The 18,326-nt window shown below is 51.0% G+C and overlaps 6 protein-coding genes across 6 annotated transcripts; 2 read left to right on the top strand and 4 right to left on the bottom strand.

Annotated features, from left to right (window-relative positions):
• Positions 1–173: 173 nt before the first annotated feature.
• Positions 174–1,775, bottom strand: P153DRAFT_366846 (phosphoglycerate mutase family protein). The gene is made up of 5 exons (XM_033668132.1): positions 1,688–1,775; positions 1,449–1,486; positions 1,148–1,384; positions 637–1,068; positions 174–455 (listed from the first exon to the last, which is right to left on the bottom strand). The coding sequence occupies exons 1-5, from the start codon at positions 1,718–1,720 to the stop codon at positions 380–382; spliced, it is 816 nt and encodes a 271-aa protein (XP_033523843.1). The 5' UTR covers positions 1,721–1,775; the 3' UTR covers positions 174–379.
• Positions 1,776–4,628: 2,853 nt separating this feature from the next.
• Positions 4,629–6,061, bottom strand: P153DRAFT_366843 (uncharacterized protein). Its single transcript, XM_033668131.1, has 2 exons — positions 5,531–6,061; positions 4,629–5,376 (listed from the first exon to the last, which is right to left on the bottom strand). Exons 1-2 carry the CDS (start codon positions 5,907–5,909, stop codon positions 4,919–4,921), a joined length of 837 nt encoding a protein of 278 aa, XP_033523842.1. The 5' UTR covers positions 5,910–6,061; the 3' UTR covers positions 4,629–4,918.
• Positions 6,062–6,495: 434 nt separating this feature from the next.
• On the top strand, positions 6,496–7,497 carry P153DRAFT_385661 (uncharacterized protein; the record flags this gene model as incomplete). Its single annotated transcript, XM_033670454.1, has 3 exons — positions 6,496–6,516; positions 6,574–6,610; positions 6,713–7,497. The coding sequence occupies 3 exons, from the start codon at positions 6,496–6,498 to the stop codon at positions 7,495–7,497; spliced, it is 843 nt and encodes a 280-aa protein (XP_033523841.1).
• A 1,929-nt stretch (positions 7,498–9,426) lies between these two features.
• On the bottom strand, positions 9,427–10,047 carry P153DRAFT_290518 (uncharacterized protein; the record flags this gene model as incomplete). Its single annotated transcript, XM_033663717.1, has 2 exons — positions 9,427–9,785; positions 9,837–10,047. 2 exons carry the CDS (start codon positions 10,045–10,047, stop codon positions 9,427–9,429), a joined length of 570 nt encoding a protein of 189 aa, XP_033523840.1.
• A 360-nt stretch (positions 10,048–10,407) lies between these two features.
• On the top strand, positions 10,408–11,473 carry P153DRAFT_366840 (vesicle-associated membrane protein-like protein). The gene is made up of 3 exons (XM_033668130.1): positions 10,408–10,579; positions 10,643–11,319; positions 11,379–11,473. Exons 1-3 carry the CDS (start codon positions 10,545–10,547, stop codon positions 11,402–11,404), a joined length of 738 nt encoding a protein of 245 aa, XP_033523839.1. The 5' UTR covers positions 10,408–10,544; the 3' UTR covers positions 11,405–11,473.
• A 625-nt stretch (positions 11,474–12,098) lies between these two features.
• On the bottom strand, positions 12,099–17,862 carry P153DRAFT_385658 (carbamoyl-phosphate synth; the record flags this gene model as incomplete). The annotated part of the gene is made up of 4 exons (XM_033670453.1): positions 12,099–12,155; positions 12,208–14,607; positions 14,760–17,221; positions 17,274–17,862. The coding sequence occupies 4 exons, from the start codon at positions 17,860–17,862 to the stop codon at positions 12,099–12,101; spliced, it is 5,508 nt and encodes a 1,835-aa protein (XP_033523838.1).
• Between the last annotated feature and the right edge of the window lie 464 nt (positions 17,863–18,326).

Below are 18,326 nucleotides of genomic sequence, written 5' to 3'. Positions count from 1 at the left end.
CGCGTTGCAGAGTACAAGGTCATCTTGGCAAGTGTATACAAAACAATGTGTGGCCTCGTGGTGGGGTTACACTGCGGTAGGTAGGGACCAGACCGCCAAGCTTTCGGTGCGATGCGTTTATTTAAATGAGCTAAGATCATATAAGCACTTTTCGAACGGAAGTGAACGGTATATGTGCATATATATATACTATTAACAAGGATTGTCTATATCGTATGTGCGTCTCCTGCTAGGGAATATACTTTCCATGTAATGCACTGTCAATATGTCGGACGATCCCTTGCATCAGCCTTGAACGCCTCCAGCAAGGGATGATGCGTGCATCTGCAGATCTGTGCGACACCACAGCTTGTGTATATATGTCTTGTCCGCACGTTCTTTAGAGCTTCGATGTGTCGGTCTCCCCCAACGGGTTGTCTGGAAATGCCACAAAACTCTCGTCGCCGTTGAAATGCCTGGTGGACGTTTCGTTAGCAGTGGATTGGCATAGAAAATCGATTGAAAAGATATTCAGATGGTTCAGAAAGAGGAGTTATCCCAGCGTGGATCCCGACTTGGGCCAGTTCTCTCTGTGGTGGTAAGGAATGGGAGGAGATGAGGATAGATCGGCGATTCGAGAAAAACAAAGCAACTTACCATCCTCTCTCTGCACCTCCAGAGAGGTACGACGTCTCGGAGTTCAGGACACAATCCCAATTGCCTGGCACGCCCTTTGCAGGGTCTACACTCCTTCGAACAAACTTGGACAGTCCTGCCGTATAGCACTTGAAGTCGTCTTCATCGGGATCATCCGGCATCTGGCCTGTCAATACTCGACCAGCGGCTATCATCGTGGCAGCATGGGTGCACAGCAGAACGGTCTTTGGTTGTTCGGCGTCGTTGTCAAGTGTCGTAATGATATGGTCCAGTGCGTTTCTGACCCGGTCATGGAGTTCAAGAATCATCTCGCCTTTTGACGATGGGAGATGTAGGGAAACATGATCCTGATCAAGGTTTTCAAAATGAAGTGTCAGGAGTGTCAAATCTGGTGGTGTTGGATGGTCCCAGGTGGCGCGTCCAAAGAATTCCCTTTGGTATCAATATCAGCAGTCATCTTCAGCACATGCACGTCATGTTCACAGCGACGACGCATCGGAGCCTCACATACCCGATCCCCCGGTCGATCCTGATTTTCCCCTGCGCCTTACCCTCCTCGAACAGTCTATCAGTCGTTGGCTTGATAGTCTGCAGACATCTGTAGAAGGGGCTCGAGTAGATCCTATCAATCGGGGGCTCTATGTTGCACAGATATTCTGCAAGCTCCTTTGACTGCTCCACCCCCTTCGACGTTAACGGAGGGTCTGTCGGAATTCCAGTCGGTGTCCTATGTAACAATGATGTGTACCTGAGCAGGTTTAGCGAGTGTAGCGAGTGGCCCGCTTGCAGGACATGGAATGAGTCTAGCTTACTTTCCGGTCTGGTGATCTACTGTCCAGTTCCCGCGAAACTAATGCCCGGAGACTACGGTTAGAAAGCATGTCATTATAAGGGGAAGTGGAGAGCGGTTCGCTTGCGTGGCGCGGAAATTGAAGACTAGGGATAGGAGTGTGTGGCATTCAGCATTTCTGTGGTCGGAAACGCAACCGAGGATCTTGTGTGGCGTGTCGGGGCGGTGAAGATGCAGGACACGCTCTGACTGTGTACGTACTGCATGCCGAACAATGTACACTACTTCTATCATCTTCCGTTAGGTGCTTTGGAATACCCAGGTATCCGATCGCATTGGTGTAGGTCTGTGGGTTTGCGGACACAAGATCCTAGTTACCACTCCTGCGAGTCGTGACGATGTCGCTTGTCAACGAATGGCTTAAAGCCTCGGCTATCTTCTTGACCGCGTACACCTGTCTTTTTCGGATTGTGTATTCTTGTACAACACGGGAATAGCCTGAGGTGTGTGTCGAGATAACCGATTTCGTCACATGCCTAAGACCGAAGAAGGTCGTGCCCTTATCGGAGTTTTAAACTTATGCGCCCGATACATTCATTCGCAACGAAGCCCTTGAATTGCAGCATTCTCGGGCATGAAACCAAGTTTGTTACTACTCCGGTATATAAACATGTTGCAACTTTTGTCAGTCTTGCTGTAGCCTACGCAAATTGTCACAATTGACCGCTCCGACTTGGAGACATTCACACCCAATCGTCATTCCGCGGGCGGACGACGGCGGCATGCCGATCCTATCCCCCACGTCTCAAGGCGCCCTATGCAGCCGTTCAGCAGTGTCAGTCATTAGCGTGACTCTACATAGCTGCACGAGCCTCAGGTACGAGTCAGCCTAGAAACAGCGCGTATCAACAAACTCCGAGGCTCTGTAGTTGGCGCAGCATGTGTTTGTGTCGTTGCCGGGATGCACAGCTTCTGCTACGTCAATGCAACAGCCTCCTGTTGGAAGTCGTGACATGCTGAGTGTTGGCGTTTGTAGGCATAAAATTGACGGCCAGGCCCAAATTTCCTGGACGGGACGTCATGGCGTTCTGAAGACGCACCCGCTCGCCAGTATCCTTGCTCCCATCATCGACGCTACCGTTTTTCTCGCATCCTGTGGGTGTTCACATGCCGCTGACGATGTGTACACTTAGTCGGTGGGCCCTTTCTTCGGCGCGGGAACGCTTTGCAGTGGAGAAGCTTCAGCGGGAGAAAAGTCGCGCAATGTTGCCAGGGTCTGAATGCTTCTCAGCTCTAAACGTCTGTCCACCGTAGAATGCGGGGTGGATGGCGGTGGCTGGATAGACGAGATAGACCCTTGCTGACGCAATGAGATCTGTCTTCGAGTGAGGGATTACCATCTGCCACGATAGGAGATTTCCGTTGTCATCTAGCGCTCAGAACCCAAGCAGTTTTTTTCCATTGGCAAAGAGCCTAGGACCCTATGCAAACCGATGCCATCAGAGCTTATCATTTCGCGTGTAGCTGTGTGACCTTCTTGCTCGCTTGCTGGGTTAAGATACTTGAAACCATCTCGTGCTTGACAAACACTACTGCAAGCCAGTCTACAGTCAAGCCGCAGCATCCCCGTTGTTTGTCTCATATCTGGAACGCCGTCGCTAAAGGGGATAGAGTGACGCATCCTGGAGTTGAGTCCAAGATAGGTGTGATGTCCGTTGTTGTACAAACTATTCGGACAGGCTAGAGACTATCCCGTCCCATCCACTTGGACTATCCCAGTAAATTGTAGGTGGCGGAGGTCGGTGCGGCTGCACGTAAACTTCTACGGCATGGCGTAGAAGCCCGGACACTCCCGAAAGTCACCGTAGAGATACCGTTTGTGGGGAATTGTGTCGAGCAGATCGGAATTGCCCCGTCACAAAATTGGCATTCTAAGTTGGAGGATACGTTAGAACAGATGTTGATCTGAGGAAAACGTCCGAGGCGAACACAATACTCAGATGATGGAAGCACGTGAAAACTTACAGTTGACAAATTCACGACGTATGAGAATAATCCTCGCTTGTCCTCGGCGCCGTCGCTTGATACTGACTTGTTGTTGTAATTGATCCTTGTCAGAAAGGCGGGCGCGGGATGATTTTGAAGATGCGTCCCTGAACAAGGAATGGCCAGCCGATGTATGCATCACAGTCACTTCTTCAAGAACGCCTATCCTTTCGTTAGGTCGAGTCCAATTAGCCAGAATCAAGGCTAGGTACGCGCGTGTACTGCAGGAGTGGATCTTGGAGACCCATCCAACGCAGATGACCAAATCGGTGGCGCAAGGTGTTATCATGTTTGCAATACCACCAAAGGTACCATCTGACAATCGCATTATCCCATGTAACATCGAAAACCCCGCATGCAACTAGGAGAAATAGCATTCAGCGAGATACTTGCATAGCCTCGCGGAAGAATTTGTGGAAGGAGGAGGGAAAATTTGTGCGCAAAAAGCTATTCTTCGACGAATGGAGGCTGCGCAACAAAAATGAGTCGCGCGTGCAATTATGCGCCTATGCGCCTGCGCAAGCTAGTGATAAATAAACTTTCGCAAATGATGTTCTACCACTTTGCCTGTTCGGGCCAGCATCGAGATGCCAGGGCGTCTGCAAGGTTACCGTTACTTTCGAATACCGGACATCGGCTCCGGTTACAAATAATTACCTGTGAATAGTAGACTGTTATATTATCACGTGTGCGCCTTTCATCGGCCCCGAAATATCTCGTATAAGCAGTTCCTCCGAAATGTGTTGCAGCTACCCCGGTTTCTGCGGGCGCTGCGTGTGATCAACGCCAGGACATTCACAGCCACCTCCTCCTCGATTAATACAAATCCAGCGGCGGCGCGCTTGTTAGACGTAAACCGATTATGCCTTTGCCAGAGGATTAGATGGATACCTACCGCTACCCATAGAAGCGGACAGCTCGATATGGTTGACCGCATGTCTGAACTGAGAATTCTGAACGGGCTGGATTACCGCTTTTTGTAGATCATCGTTGAGCCGACTGTCCCGGTGGATACTCAAACCCAGTATGCATGATGGCGCGACGTCTAGTACCGCTCATCCGTACCTAGTGAGCGCCGACAATAAGCTAGGCCTCATCAGCAATCAGGAACAAGCCAAGTATAGGAGAATAGTCACATGTAAACAAAGGAGAGAAACAGACGTGGGATCTGCGCTTTGACTAGGCTTCGGGCGATTCCGACGCACAGCTTCCGGTCGATACCTACCTTATCATGTGGCCTGAGAAGCGGGGGTATCAAACGGTCAAGGCGTTCATGCCACGGAACTAAAAGAGTGGGAAAAAGAAAGTAAGAGATTGACGCAAACGCGAGCCGAAGATCAGCAGTGGGGTTGATCGCGGTTGTTAAGGACTATTAGACAATACTGAACGGAAAGAAAACATTACAGTCTATTAACAACTTATCCCCCTAGGTCTAGATTCCAGCCTTCATCTCTCGTTAACGTCGCGTAGCGGGATACCCTTTTCCGCTTCGGCGTCAACTTCTGTAAAGCTTCCGCGGGCCGAAAACTTCCCAAGTTTGTTCAATTTCTTTTCAGTGATCCAAACACGAAGCACAATAAGATACCTTACAACAAGGAAAATGATGATTGCAACGACCAGAATGCCAACGATGTAAGCAGCCACGATGCCTGATGAATTCTCCTGCAAGTCGAGGAAGCCGTATGTATAAAAGCCCTCCGTGGCGTACGTGAGATACGCCAATGCAAGGTACAAGGCCAGAATGATGATAGTGGGTATTATGTCGAAGAAAGGCAACGGCTCAGTCCGAGGAATGACGATCTCAAACAAAGCGTAGGCCGAATTGAGGGCATGTTGAGATGTGTTTGCCCAGAGTGACAAAGCAGACGGAAAACGGCCGGGTGCGAGGATTCCCCAGTAAACGGCTGCCAATGGTCAGTTTTGAATTCTTGATACGCCAGTCGTAGTTAGGCAGGACCGCGAGGCACAGTCAACAGTTGTGAGAAAAGACATCAAAGTAGCCATCTCACCAACAGCCTTTTCTATACAGTCACATCTTGTAGGCGGAGTATAACGTACCAGTAACAATCCAAGGATATATCACAATAGTAGAGTAGAACATGCTATGCGCTATCTGAAGTGCTCTTGGCCACCGCGCTAACAACGGGGTCCCAGTGAGCCAATAGCTACAGGTATGCACAGCACTGACAGCATTGTAGAACGCGAGGCCCCAATATGTCAGGTATGTGAAGTACGAGAACGAATAGCGTGAGGCCTCAGACATGCCGCGGCTGCCATTGAAGCCAAAGATGGTGAACAATGTGGTGAATGCGTAAAGCGATAAAAGAGCTCGGAGACCAAAGAGTAGACCAGGCGAGATGATCCAAGACGTTTCGAATCTATGCGTATGATCGAACGTTCCCGTATAGGGTGTCGTCAGTCGTTTCGTAAACGCCATTTTGCCAAGCGATGTGGATGGTGACAGCGAAGAGTTCTAGGGTGCAGTAGGTGCGACAGCGGCTGCGATGGGGGGTTGCGACGTGTTGTTGGGAGGACTCCCTCTTTCTTCCCAGTTTGCAAAAGATTGAGAGGCTGGGCGGACGGCTGAAACATCGATCGCGGCAAGGCACGCTAACGGCTTACATCCCAAATATAGCGTATTATTTCGGAGTCGTTTGTCAGCGATGCACGGTTTGAAAATTACGTCCATGCTGATCTCGTCTATTGCGCCTTTCGGGGCTTGAAGCTCAGACCTCCCACCACTGCAACCCCGGAGGCGAGATGCAATCTAACCCTACTGTGTACAGGCTGTGATGCTGCAATGCCGCGATGTCTCCACTAGCCAGGATCTACTCTCTAACATACATCAGTCTTGGGGGGGCATCCTCATGCTCGTGCCCGACCATTGCCTACTCGTTTAAGACTACTTGAAGCCGTCACGTTGTACAGATCCCACAGCATGATCGCGCAGTTGAACTTGGCTCTATCACAATATTTCAACGTCAATTCTTTTTTACCATCACACCGTCGTCTCAAACATCACTATGAGTGACTCAAGGACTTCGGTGAGTACAAGCTGTCTTGTGCCACTATCTAGAATGTCTTTGCTAACAGTAAACCAGAAAGCACAGAATCTTGCTCGGATACGCGACAACCAGCGTAAGTTTCTCCCAAAGATTGTTGTTCGATCAGTGATCAGTTTCGACGGCACCGCCACTCGAAAAGATGTAGGGAACGACTTTGGCTGACATTACACTCCAGGTCGTTCACGTGCGCGCCGCAAGGAATATCTTCATGAGCTCGAAATCAAACTGCGAAGCTGCGAGCAAGCCGGGATCGAGGCATCGTCTGAAATTCAGAGTGCAGCCAGAAGAGTCCTAGACGAGAACAAGAAACTTCGCGCACTCTTGTATGAACGGGGTGTATCTGAACAGGAACTTGTAGCGGCATTGGGTGGACCTCCCGAGAGATCATACGACCAGATTTCCTCAGCACCAACGCTGAACACCATGCTGGAACGAAGAATTCCCTGCAACATGCTGTCTTCCACCAGCTCACCGGCACCCGCACACACCAGGGCAGCTTCATTGCCCCGTCACATGCCCTCAGTACAGTCAATCACTGTTCCGGCATCCCGCGCAACAGCGCTGAGCTGCTACGACTCCGCCAGTCCTGGCTCAATAGTGTCCAGCATGGGGACCCCACCACCAGCTTCCTACTCGACACCATTCTACAGCACGCCAGCGACCCCTCCTGCTTCAGAGATCAAGACAGAAGGAGTACAATACGACTACCCGTATGAGCAAGCTTACAACGGCTCCTGGGCCTACTCAAATCATTACAACTTTGCTGCGGATCCAGTCCCCTATTACAACTCAACGTCATGCGTCGATGCCGCCAACATCATACGTACGATGCGATCTGATGTCGGACCCGAGCTGGAAGCTGGCTTTGGATGTCGTACCCCGGACCAACATTGCTATGTCAACAACAACATGGTTTTCGGCATGATGGATAGGTACTCGAACCAACACACTCGTATATGAAGAGTATGACACAAATGAGCATCGGCTGTTCGACAGCTTATATCCTAGCCCATGGCACAACGTCAAACTCGATCACAGTTGGAAGCAGGGGCGGCGCGACTCATCAGAACAGTCGTAGGGCGTGTCGCATACGGTCTTGAGCTCAGGCAGCTATACCAACATGCAGACACTCACCAATGATCATCACGCTGGAACGCGCGATGTTCGTGGACGACACTATGTGCCAAACCCTGGCGGTGCTTCTAACGAAGCACGGCTGTATGCAGCGATCGCCACATTACACAACGCCGCCTCCATACACTCTCGAACGTTGAGAAACCAGCCCAAGAATTCCTGGCTTCCAACAACGCAACCTGCTCGACAATGTTAGCCAAGTGTACCATAGTTCTGATGGAACAAGTCCATCGTGTATAAATAGATATGATTGTCATTATTTTGTTCGTCTTAATTAGATAACTCGGCTGTATTCACCCGTTTGTCGATCTGTTGTTGGACTCTAGACAAAAAGTGCGTTGTACAATTATACCAATAATGCATCTTCCGAAATATCACTTATCTCCTCGCTCTTTCCTATCTTGCTCGCTTGTCGACGTTGCTCGATCGTTCCAACTCCTTCGATCATGCCCCCAGCACAAAGCGAGCATTGACTGTGCAGATGACCATGAGAAAACGCTGGAGAAAGCTCCGGCTTCCATCGGATCGTCGAAATCCCTGCAAGATTTGTCTGCCGATTCGGGAAGGTGAGTAGTCGGTGGGGGTAATCTACTACAGTTGAAAATAGCGGTACGCCTGATCATAACCCCGTCGATCACTATTGTCGTAGAGGCAGTCGACAAGCATTGGAGTCATTTGACATGAAGAATCCCCTCGACACTTCACAGGCAGGTTCGCACTCTTGAGTAGTTTTAACATTTGATGGGCGAGAAATGTGAAGGGAGAGAGCGAAGCTGTTACTATCTCATGGCCAGGTAGGATATGGCTTCTGGTAAGGATTGTAAGCGTCATTGGGGCCGGAAAATACTACAGACACTACTCATTGGAGATGTTATCCACGCCATGACTATGTGTATGTTCATCTCTCTACATACATCTCAGGAAATACATCCAATGGTTGAGTATGCTATATTTAAGCTGATCTTTTATTCTACATAGACCAGGGAGAAGTCGCCAACCATGCCATCGTCGATGCTCGTGGATCGAAGAACAAAGGCTACCTAGAATTGCACTCAGACCTTGAGACACTGCAAGTTGACATAGCTAAGTTCGAAGCCGTCATGATCGAGAAGACACGTCTGCAATACTGGTGGTGTTACAAACGTGCATGACTGGAACAAACTGTCATGAGATTCTCCAAGCCTGTTGATCACCACACAACGGATGAAGCTTGGGGTTGAAGGTTGAGTCTAGGATCAAGAACAGATGCTTCGTACGCTGGTCCTCATCATGCGCTCAAAACCTGATGGTCGAATGTTGGTAGACCGCGGTCGATTCGCATCAGATCAACGTCGTCCTTTTGATTGAAAATCTTCTTGGGGTTGAATCGAAAGTGTTGAATAAGTCATCCGTTGAAGTTGTGGCTGTTGGTGTTGTAGTGACGTGAATGAGTTCGTGGTGAAAAAGTTGTACGTTGGTATGCCGACTACTCCGAGGAGTTCTTTTCTTTTGTACTCTTGATAGTTTCCAGTAAAACGCTATGGGCCTCGTTGTCGGTCGCTTCCAGGTGCATTCTTTGCGTGGGTTGTTAGCACCCCCTTCAGGTGCAGTTTATGTCTCTCTATTTAGCCTGTTCTTCTAAACGTGCCTGTAAGCTCCGTCTAGCGGTGCTTGCAAGTGTACATACATCGCATGTACCTCACAACAGCATGTTCTATACCAATGAGCAAAACAAGATCCATGCCCCGCCGATCACAAGACACGTTCATCGTCTTGCTACTCACTCATATCCTCACTCATGTCCCCACTCTCGTCACTATCGTCGATTTGTGTCAGGATCTCACTCTCGTTCTGTCGTTCCCTGCCCACAGATTTCTGCACTGCTTGCAGCATAGGAAGATTGGCCCCTCCATCCATTACTTTCGTCGCCTTCTTGATGATCTGCTGCGACCGTTTGATGACTTCCTCCTCCGCTTTCTTGATAGTTCCACTCACTCTGACTACCCTGGCTACAACCGGTAGGTCTATAGGTCTTGGTAGTCGCGTAACGAAGGTAAGTGCGGCCCATACCATCTCATAGTGATCACGGGGGCATCGGATGATAGCTGTCGATGTGGAGGGGGACCAGTAATTGACTATTGGCACATCAGCAATCTACCATATATGAGTAGTCAGACACGACATACCCTTTAGTCCACCAGATATCATGCCCATGCCGTAGTCCCCATAGAGTTCTGACACCCCATCTCGTATTAGCCGTACAAGTAGTCCTTGGTGCAACGAGTCGGGTGTGGGTGAGTAAGTCTGGACTAAGTCTGGAAGGTGTGCTTTGCCTTTAGAAGCAGGTTCGGGGTAGAGGAAGTTCACCACCAAGTAGCGGAATTTGACGCGAACCATGGCGATCGGAGTGTAATGATCAGCTGCGTAATGAGAAGTGTCTGGGCTGTGTACGCGTTCGGACGCGACGTGAATTCAGAGCGGTCAATTCGCGAAAAGTCTTTCAATGAAGTCTTGAACTTCGCATCCACAGCCCGTGCGCGATTGATTATCCTGAGAATGCCTGAACACAAGATTCCTTCCTTTTCTCTTCTTCGATATGCGCGTGTGTGAGCAAACTGCGAAGTCACAAATTCAGTTATCGATATGCCCATTGCGACCGAGGCCCTGCATCCCTACAGAGGCTAGTATGAATACAGACTAGACTGGCGCATGACGAAAGGCAGCATCCCCAGCTTTCTTGCCCAGTAACAACCACGACTCAAACACGATTTAAGGCGCTTCAAGACACCTTGGTCTCTTTCCTATCGCCGTCGACTGAGACCTCTCATATCGAGTTTGCGATCGCATACCATCCTTCAGCAACGCGACCAACACTCAACAACACCACCTCCGTCATGGCATCCTCGTCTTCAGCCACGCCGCTGCTCTAGTACGACCCTCACCTAGACTCCTCCTCACAGTTCTAAGGACCAAAGAAGCTAACAGTACCCAGCGCATGCATAGCTCACAACACCACCGTCCTCGCTGAGCACACCGCAAGCGCCTCTTCCAACGCCTCCTCCCTTGTCTCCCTCGTGCTCCCGCGCCTAACTCACACCTCTTCCACCCACAAAACCATCGACCAGAACCAGTTCTTTATCCACTGCCTCATCAAGTCACCCTCCGACTTTCCAACTGCCCAGTCCTCAGCTGGCGGCCTCACGTTCCTCGTCATCGCAGAGCGCGACCTTGGACAGCGCATTCCCTTTGGCTTTCTCACCAACCTCGAGAAGAAGTTTTTCGCAGAGTTTGAGGCAAGCGAAACCGATTTCACCCACTTGCCGCCGTACGGATGCGCGAGCTTCAACGGCGCGCTCAAGAGGTTGATGGTCGAGCAGGGTAGTACGGTGCAGGGACAGCAGGATGCGTTGCGCACGGCGCAGAGGGAAATTGAGGGAGTGAGGGAGATTATGACGGAGAATATCGAAAGGGTTCTCGAGAGGGGAGAGCACATGAGTGTGCTGGTAGACAAGACCGGCCGACTAGGCGAGAATGCTCGCGATTTCAGGGTCAGGAGTCGCACGCTCAAGAGGCGCATGTGGTGGAAGAACGTCAAGTTGATGGTGTTGTTGATTCTGGTGGTCATCTTCTTGATCTACTTGTTTGTTGGGTTTGGATGCGGACTGCCTGGTAAGTGTTTTCATTCTTCTATTGAGGGTAGTGCAGAGCTGCATGCTAACAAGAAGCAGGATGGTCGCGATGCTTGGGACATTGAACGAGTGCCAATAACACTCACACATGTTTCGAACGACCACAAAACGAATTACGGGAGTAGGCAGGAAACATTTGTACGGTGACTGAAAGTGTATCCGGGTCTCTTATCGTCCATTCTATTATACGCAATAATGCAAGGCGTTTGGAGTCATTTACATCCGTAACCCAAACAATGTCCCATCGTGTCCAAACACCATGCCATGCACTTCCTATGCCCATTCCCAGTGATCCCAAATATGCCACCCATTGTCCTCAAACCCGGTTGACAGATGCCAAAAACCCATCTAAACCCCCTAAACCAACCGACCGAACTCTTGAGAAACGCCGAACCGACCAATAATGAAAGAGGAGAAATAAGATCGTCCCCCCAATAGATCCACGCCAAGAACAAACCGATTGAAAACAAACTAAAATAGGTTCCCCCCATACCAGAAAGACAGAAATTTACGTCATTACATACATACAAAACATACATATACCCATACACATGCCACAGCGAGTGGTCGGAAGCACCTATCTAATGCTTTTGTGTCTATATGCTAGAGACGGTGTATCCCACAACATCAAGAAAGTGCAGAAAAAGAGAGAGAGAGAGAAGGAGCCGCCATTTTGATTGTGTTGCTTTTTCGTGAAAAACCTCAAACGCCAAAAAGGGAATACATGGGGGGTAGCGACAGCATGCCATCGACACAAGCCTAGGGGGCCATGACCATAGCAAGCAACGCCATGCGAGTGTACAATCCGTACCTCATCTGTCATCGAGTTAGTGTTCCGCTTTTCCGTACTTGACAATAGAAGACTCACCTGTCTAAAGTACGCAGCCCTGGGATCAAAGTCCACCTCCTCGTGAATCTCGTTGTTCCTCGGCAGCGGGTGCATGATGATCATGTTGGCCTTCGCGCCCTTGAGCACCTTGTTGTCGATGACAAACGAGTCCTTGACCTGTTCGTAGCTTGCGAGATCTGGGAAGCGCTCCTTCTGCACACGGGTGCAGTACAGAACGTCAGACGCAGCGATAATATCAGTCGTCAGCTCGGTGGAGACCTGGTTCAGCTGGCCCTTGGCCTTGAGTCCGTCGCGAACAGTAGAGGGCATGCTGAGGGATTCAGGAGACACCAAATTGACAGTGACGTCGTAGTGGGACAGCAGTTCGCATAGGGAGTGCACGGTACGGCCGTACTTGAGATCACCCACGAAGGTGATGTTGAGGCCGTTGACAGTACCCAGCTCTTCTCGGATAGTGAAGATATCCAGCAATGCCTGAGTAGGATGCTCGCGGCTGCCGTTCCCGGCGTTGATGACAGGTACACCAGCAAACTTCGCTGCAATGTCGATGGACTCTTCGGCTGGGTGGCGCAACACAATCGCGTCTCCGTAGCATCCCAGCGTGCGGATCGTATCGGCGATGGATTCACCCTTCTTTGTCGAGGAAACGGCTTCGTTGACAACGACAACCTCTCCACCGAGACGCTTCATGGCGGCATCGAAGGAAGCAGACGTCCGTGTCGATGGCTCGAAGAACATTGTGCAAAGAACGCGGCCCTTGAGGATGTCGAGACATCCATGGCGCTGAGCACCAAGGCGCATCTCCTGGGCAATGGTGAACAACAGATGAAGGTCCGCGCGAGAGAACTGCTTGACAGAAGTGATATGCTTTCTCTTGAATGGCGACCTGGCAAGCAACTGAGTGAGGGACGGCGAGCCGTTTAGCCCGGACACTTGCAGGCCCGATTGCCCTTGAGACCCAGGAGCAGGTTCAAACTCCTGGTAGTCGACACTACTGATTTCAAGATCGTAATGGCGGGCAATCGCCTCGACCAGCAGCTTTGCGTTCTTGACATTGGTCACTAGGGGAGTCTGGTAGTCGACGGCCATACGTCGTGTTTGATACCCTCTGCTCATGTAGTTCGCCGGTCGTCGGAAACGATTGCTCGATGGCAAGTTGATGTACAAATCGATGAGGTTGTTCGACAAGTGCTGCATCAGCGAGTACTCTGCTTTCTGCTCGTCATGTTCACCACTTGACAGGACTTCCAAGAACTTCACAGGAAGGCCGTGCTCCTGGATGTAGTCCGCAGTTCCGGCTGTGGCGAAGAGCTTGAAGCCCATCTTGTGCAGAGCCTCGATCGAGGGCAGCATTTCCAACTTATCTTTGAACGAACCGATCGAGAAGAGTATGTTCTTGTTGGGCAACCGGAAACCAGTGGCGATGAGACCCTTGAGATAAGCCTCGTACTTCGTGCGGCCGAAGCAAGCTACTTCACCCGTTGAGGCCATCTCTACACCGAGGACTGGATCTGCACCAGACAGTCGCGAGAACGAGAACTGTGGCACCTTCACTCCCACGTAATCAGCAGGAATGTTGACCGGGGGATATTCAACCAGAGGAAGGCCGGCCATGGCCTTGGTAGCCATCTCAATGAGATCAACACCCATGACTTTGGAAACGAATGGGAAGGATCGCGACGCTCGGACGTTGCACTCAATGACCTTGATTTCATTGTCCTTGGCGATGAATTGGATGTTGTAAGGCCCAGTGATGTTCAAAGCGCTACCAATCTTTCGGGTCGCTTCCTCGATCTGGCGGACTGTTTCTGGGTCCAAATCTTGAGGAGGGAGAATGAGGGTGGCGTCACCGGAGTGCACACCAGCGTTCTCTACGTGCTCCGAGATGAAGTGCCCGATCATAGTTCCGTTGCGAGCGACGGCGTCCATCTCAATCTCCTTGGCGTTTTCAATGTACTTGGTAATGACAACAGGATGATCCTTCGAGACATCGGCTGCCTGGTTCAGGTAGTTGCCCAGGTCGTGTTTGGAATACACCGTATTCATAGCAGCTCCAGACAGGACGTAAGACGGGCGCACCAGCACTGGATATGAGACCTTGTCGCAGAATTCCGTGGCCTCCTCGATACTGGTAAGTTCCTTCCAAGCAGGCTGATCGACGTTGATGCGGTCAAGCATACGCGAGAACTTGTACCTGTTTTCCGCGGTGTCGATCATTTCTGGGGAAGTACCAAGGATCTTGACGTTCATGCGGTGGAGAGGCAGGGCGATGTTGTTGGGCGTCTGGCCACCCATGGAGATGATCACGCCGCTCGAGTTTTCCAAGCTGTAGATGTCAAGCACGGTTTCTAACGAAATGTTTTCAAAGTAGAGGCGGTCGGCTTCATCGTAATCAGTCGAAACGGTCTCCGGGTTATACTGTCGAGTAAGTTAGCACATGAAGCAAGCAGTTGTTGGTAGCCGACAAAGACGCATCCGGGGTGGAAACAAGCCGCCCAACTGACCCCTGGACAACTACCATGTGGAAAAAACGCGAGAAAAAGAAGAGAAGAAAAAGATGTAGTACTCACGTTAAGCATTACAGTTTTGAATCCCTGCTCCCTAAGAGTCCTGATCGCACGCACAGAGCACCAGTCGAACTCGACGGAGGAACCGATGCGGTATACGCCAGAGCCCAACACCATGACTCCCTTGTCGTTGAAGTCGACGTCGTGCTCGGTGCCGTTGTAGGTCAAGTAAAGATAGTTCGTGTGTGCTGGGAATTCTGCAGCAACAGTGTCGATTTGCTTGACGACCGGGAAGATACCTGCATCGACACGAGCGCGGCGCACGGCAAGTTCGTTAGAACCCCAGAACTTGGCCAGCTGGCGATCGGAGTAACCAAGCTGCTTCGCTTTCTTCATGAGCGGCTTCGTGATGCTTGCAGTGTTGTAGCTTGACATTGACTTCTCAAAATTGCTGAGATCTTTGAGGCGACTGAGGAACCACTTATCGATTTGCGTCATCTCCCAGATCTTGTCGACACTGTATCCAGACTTCATGGCGTTTGCGATGGCAAACAATCGCTGGTCCGAGGGGGTCTGTAGCTCCTGGTCGATACCCATCAAAGCAGCAGTCTCGCTGAAGCCAACGTTATGGGGATCAATCTCACGAATGGCCTTCTGCATTGCTTCTTCGAATGTCCTGCCAATGCTCATGACTTCACCGACACTCTTCATGGAGGAGCCGAGCAGAGTTGACACACGCGTAAACTTCTTCAGGTCCCATCGAGGAATCTTGACAACGACGTAATCAAGAGATGGCTCGAAGCACGCGCACGTGGAGCGTGTGACCGAGTTCGAAATCTCATTGAGCGGGATGTTGAGACCAAGCTTGGCTGCGACGAAGGCAAGAGGGTATCCGGTCGCCTTCGAAGCGAGAGCGGATGAACGGGAGAGACGAGCGTTCACCTCGATGATGCAGTACTCACGAGAGAACGGGTTCAAAGCATACTGGATGTTGCACTCTCCGACGACGCCGAGGTGACGAATGACATTGACGGCTGTCGTTCGTAGCATGTTGTAGTCCTCGTCCGAGAGTGTTTGCGATGGAGCAACAACGATAGAGTCTCCCGTGTGGATTCCGAGAGGATCAAAGTTCTCCATGTTGCACACAGTGATGCAGTTGTCTTGAGCATCCCGAACAACTTCATACTCGATCTCTTTCCAGCCCTTCATACTGCGCTCGATGAGAACTTGCGGGCTGGCGGCGAAAGCTTTGTTGCAAAGGTCCAACAGCTGTTCATCGTTCTCAGCAAAACCGCTGCCGAGTCCACCCAGAGCGAAAGCAGCTCGGACGATGACAGGGAACCCGATGTCTTTCACGGCGCGCATGGCCTCTTCGACGTTGTTCGCAGATGCTGATTTGGCACACTTCTCGCCGATTGACTCCATGCTACGAGCGAAGAGCTCACGGTCTTCGGTGGTGATGATGGTGTCAATCGGTGTACCAAGAACTTTGACACCAAGTCCTTCGAATTCATCCTTGAGCTGAATGCCCACCTGGAGAGCGGTTTGCCCACCAAAAGTGACATAGATGCCATCAGGACGCTCTTTTTGGATGACTTTACGGACAAAGTCAGCATTGACAGGCAAGAAGTAGACTTTGTCGGCGAGGCCCTTCGAGGTTTGGATGGTGGCAATATTGGGGTTGATCAGGATTGTGTAGATTCCCTCTTGTTTGAGGGCCTTGATAGCCTGACTCCCAGAGTAGTCGAACTCTCCAGCTTGTCCGATACTCAAACCTCCACTACCGAGAACAAGGACTTTCTTGACCTCCACTTTCGGAGCCATTGCCCTGTTCTCCTCGGTGGTGCCACCAGGGAATTCTACAGGCTGCGACATGACTTCGGTTGAGCTGATGGCCTTCTGAATGGTGCTAATGAAGACATCGAAGAGATATTCAGTATCGCGAGGACCGGGAGTGTGCTCGGGATGGAACTGGACGCTAAAGTACGGTCGTCGCGCGTGTCGAATACCCTCGTTACTTCCGTCATTGGCGTTGACGAAAAGCTCTTCCCAGCCGTTAGGCAAAGTCTTGGAGTCCACAGCATAACCGTGGTTTTGCGAAGTGATGTGGCACTTCCCTGAGAGCATGCTGGTGCATGGGATGTTATGACCGCGGTTACCGAACTTCATCTTCAGTGTATCAGCACCCGCAGCGCGCGCAAGCAGCTGGTGTCCAAGACAGATACCAAAGATGGGCGTGCGAGCCTCATCCATGGCGGTCTTGATGTGTTTCACTGTAGACTCCATCATAGCTGGATCACCGGGACCGTTCGAGATGAACAAGCCATCATAGTCCTGGCCAGCAAGCTTGGGAAAGTCGTAGTCCCACGGCACTTGCAGAACCTCGACTCCCCTCCGTACCAAGCATCTCAGCTGGTTGTATTTGAGACCGACATCGACGGTTACGACACGCACAGGACGGCCTGAGGGGTGTTTGAGGGCGGTAGACGGATCGGGAGAGTAGAGCTTGGGCTCCTTGATAGATACTGCGTGCGTGTAAGGAGGATTTCAGTTGAATTTCACACGTCATCAGCTCACCTTCAGCTACCAGGTTCTTCTTGTTGGGGTCCAGCCATTCAACTTGCTCGAAGCTGCTCCTCCAGTCTTCAACCTCCTCGTCAACTGCACCAACCGTAAGTGCAGCTGAGGCTGGGGCTGGTGCTGTTCTCTGCATCAAACGGCCGAGCATGCTCCCCTCCTCTCGGATGAGCTTCGTCAGCGCTCGCGTGTCCACGCCAGTGATCGCGGGTACGCCCTGCTCTTTCAGCCATGCACCCAGCGAAGAGGTGGCCAAGTGATGTGAGTATTCGTCTTCTGCGTATGCGGCCACGACCAAGCCTGCAATGTGAATTTCCTTTGCCTCGAAGTGCGCTGGGACGTCCTTTAGCAGACTATCCATCTCTTCCCGCGAGGGCACACCATAGTTGCCGACTAGGGGGAATGTGATGACCAGGATTTGGCCCCGGTAAGAGGGATCAGTTATCGACTCGGGATAACCGACCATACCAGTCTGAAAGACCAGCTCTCCCGCAATGCTCTTCTCGGCACCGAAGCTTTTTCCGAAGCAGACATATCCATCTTGGAGCTCAAGAGCGAGATTCTGACTTTCGTCTGGGTGTGAAGCCATGGTGAAGGAATGAGAGACAGCTCGAGGGCTTTGTGACCCTTGAGAAGCGAGACTGCCAGACAATTTTGAAGAAAAAAAGAGAATTGAGAAAAAAGTTTTGGGTGAGCTGCGGGGTCAGACCGATTGGCCAACGCCCCACCATTCTCTAGCGCGGTTGCAGATCGAGGGTCGAGGACGGTCAGATCTCGCCCTACGACGCAACAAAAAGCATTCCTCGAACACGGATAACTAGCATTGAATTGTACCAAAGAACCTGAGACACAGGTCTCGAATTTGATAGCCTCAAGCGGTACAACATGTTCCGTTACCTTCATCTTCCAGCATGCAACTTACGGTGATGAGAGTTTTTGTTTTTTCTTCCTCGCAGAATGAGAGCAAGCAGTGAGTTTTACTCGTGCCTCGCTCGCCTAACCTGCCAAGAATATCTGCATCATCAAGCTTTGGATGATTCGCGTTTGGGTAAG

The sequence above is a fragment of the Dothidotthia symphoricarpi genome (assembly GCF_010015815.1).
Source record: "Dothidotthia symphoricarpi CBS 119687 unplaced genomic scaffold P153scaffold_10, whole genome shotgun sequence".
Lineage (NCBI taxonomy): Eukaryota > Fungi > Ascomycota > Dothideomycetes > Pleosporales > Dothidotthiaceae > Dothidotthia > Dothidotthia symphoricarpi.
Note: the sequence above shows the minus strand (reverse complement) of the source record. Positions and strands in the feature narration are given on the sequence as shown.

Coding starts and splice junctions, on each gene's coding strand:
- P153DRAFT_366846 (XM_033668132.1), bottom strand. CDS start 1,720: ATGATAGAAGTAGTGTACATTGTTCGGCATGCA. Junction 1,487..1,687: donor TGTACATTGTTCGGCATGCA/GTACGTACACAG, acceptor TCCGGGCATTAG/TTTCGCGGGAACTGGACAGT. Junction 456..636: donor GGAGGTGCAGAGAGAGGATG/GTAAGTTGCTTT, acceptor AACGTCCACCAG/GCATTTCAACGGCGACGAGA.
- P153DRAFT_366843 (XM_033668131.1), bottom strand. CDS start 5,909: ATGGCGTTTACGAAACGACTGACGACACCCTATACGGGAACGTTCGAT. Junction 5,377..5,530: donor ATATCCTTGGATTGTTACTG/GTACGTTATACT, acceptor GACCATTGGCAG/CCGTTTACTGGGGAATCCTC.
- P153DRAFT_366840 (XM_033668130.1), top strand. CDS start 10,545: ATGGCATCCTCGTCTTCAGCCACGCCGCTGCTCTA. Junction 10,580..10,642: donor TCAGCCACGCCGCTGCTCTA/GTACGACCCTCA, acceptor AACAGTACCCAG/CGCATGCATAGCTCACAACA. Junction 11,320..11,378: donor GTTTGGATGCGGACTGCCTG/GTAAGTGTTTTC, acceptor AACAAGAAGCAG/GATGGTCGCGATGCTTGGGA.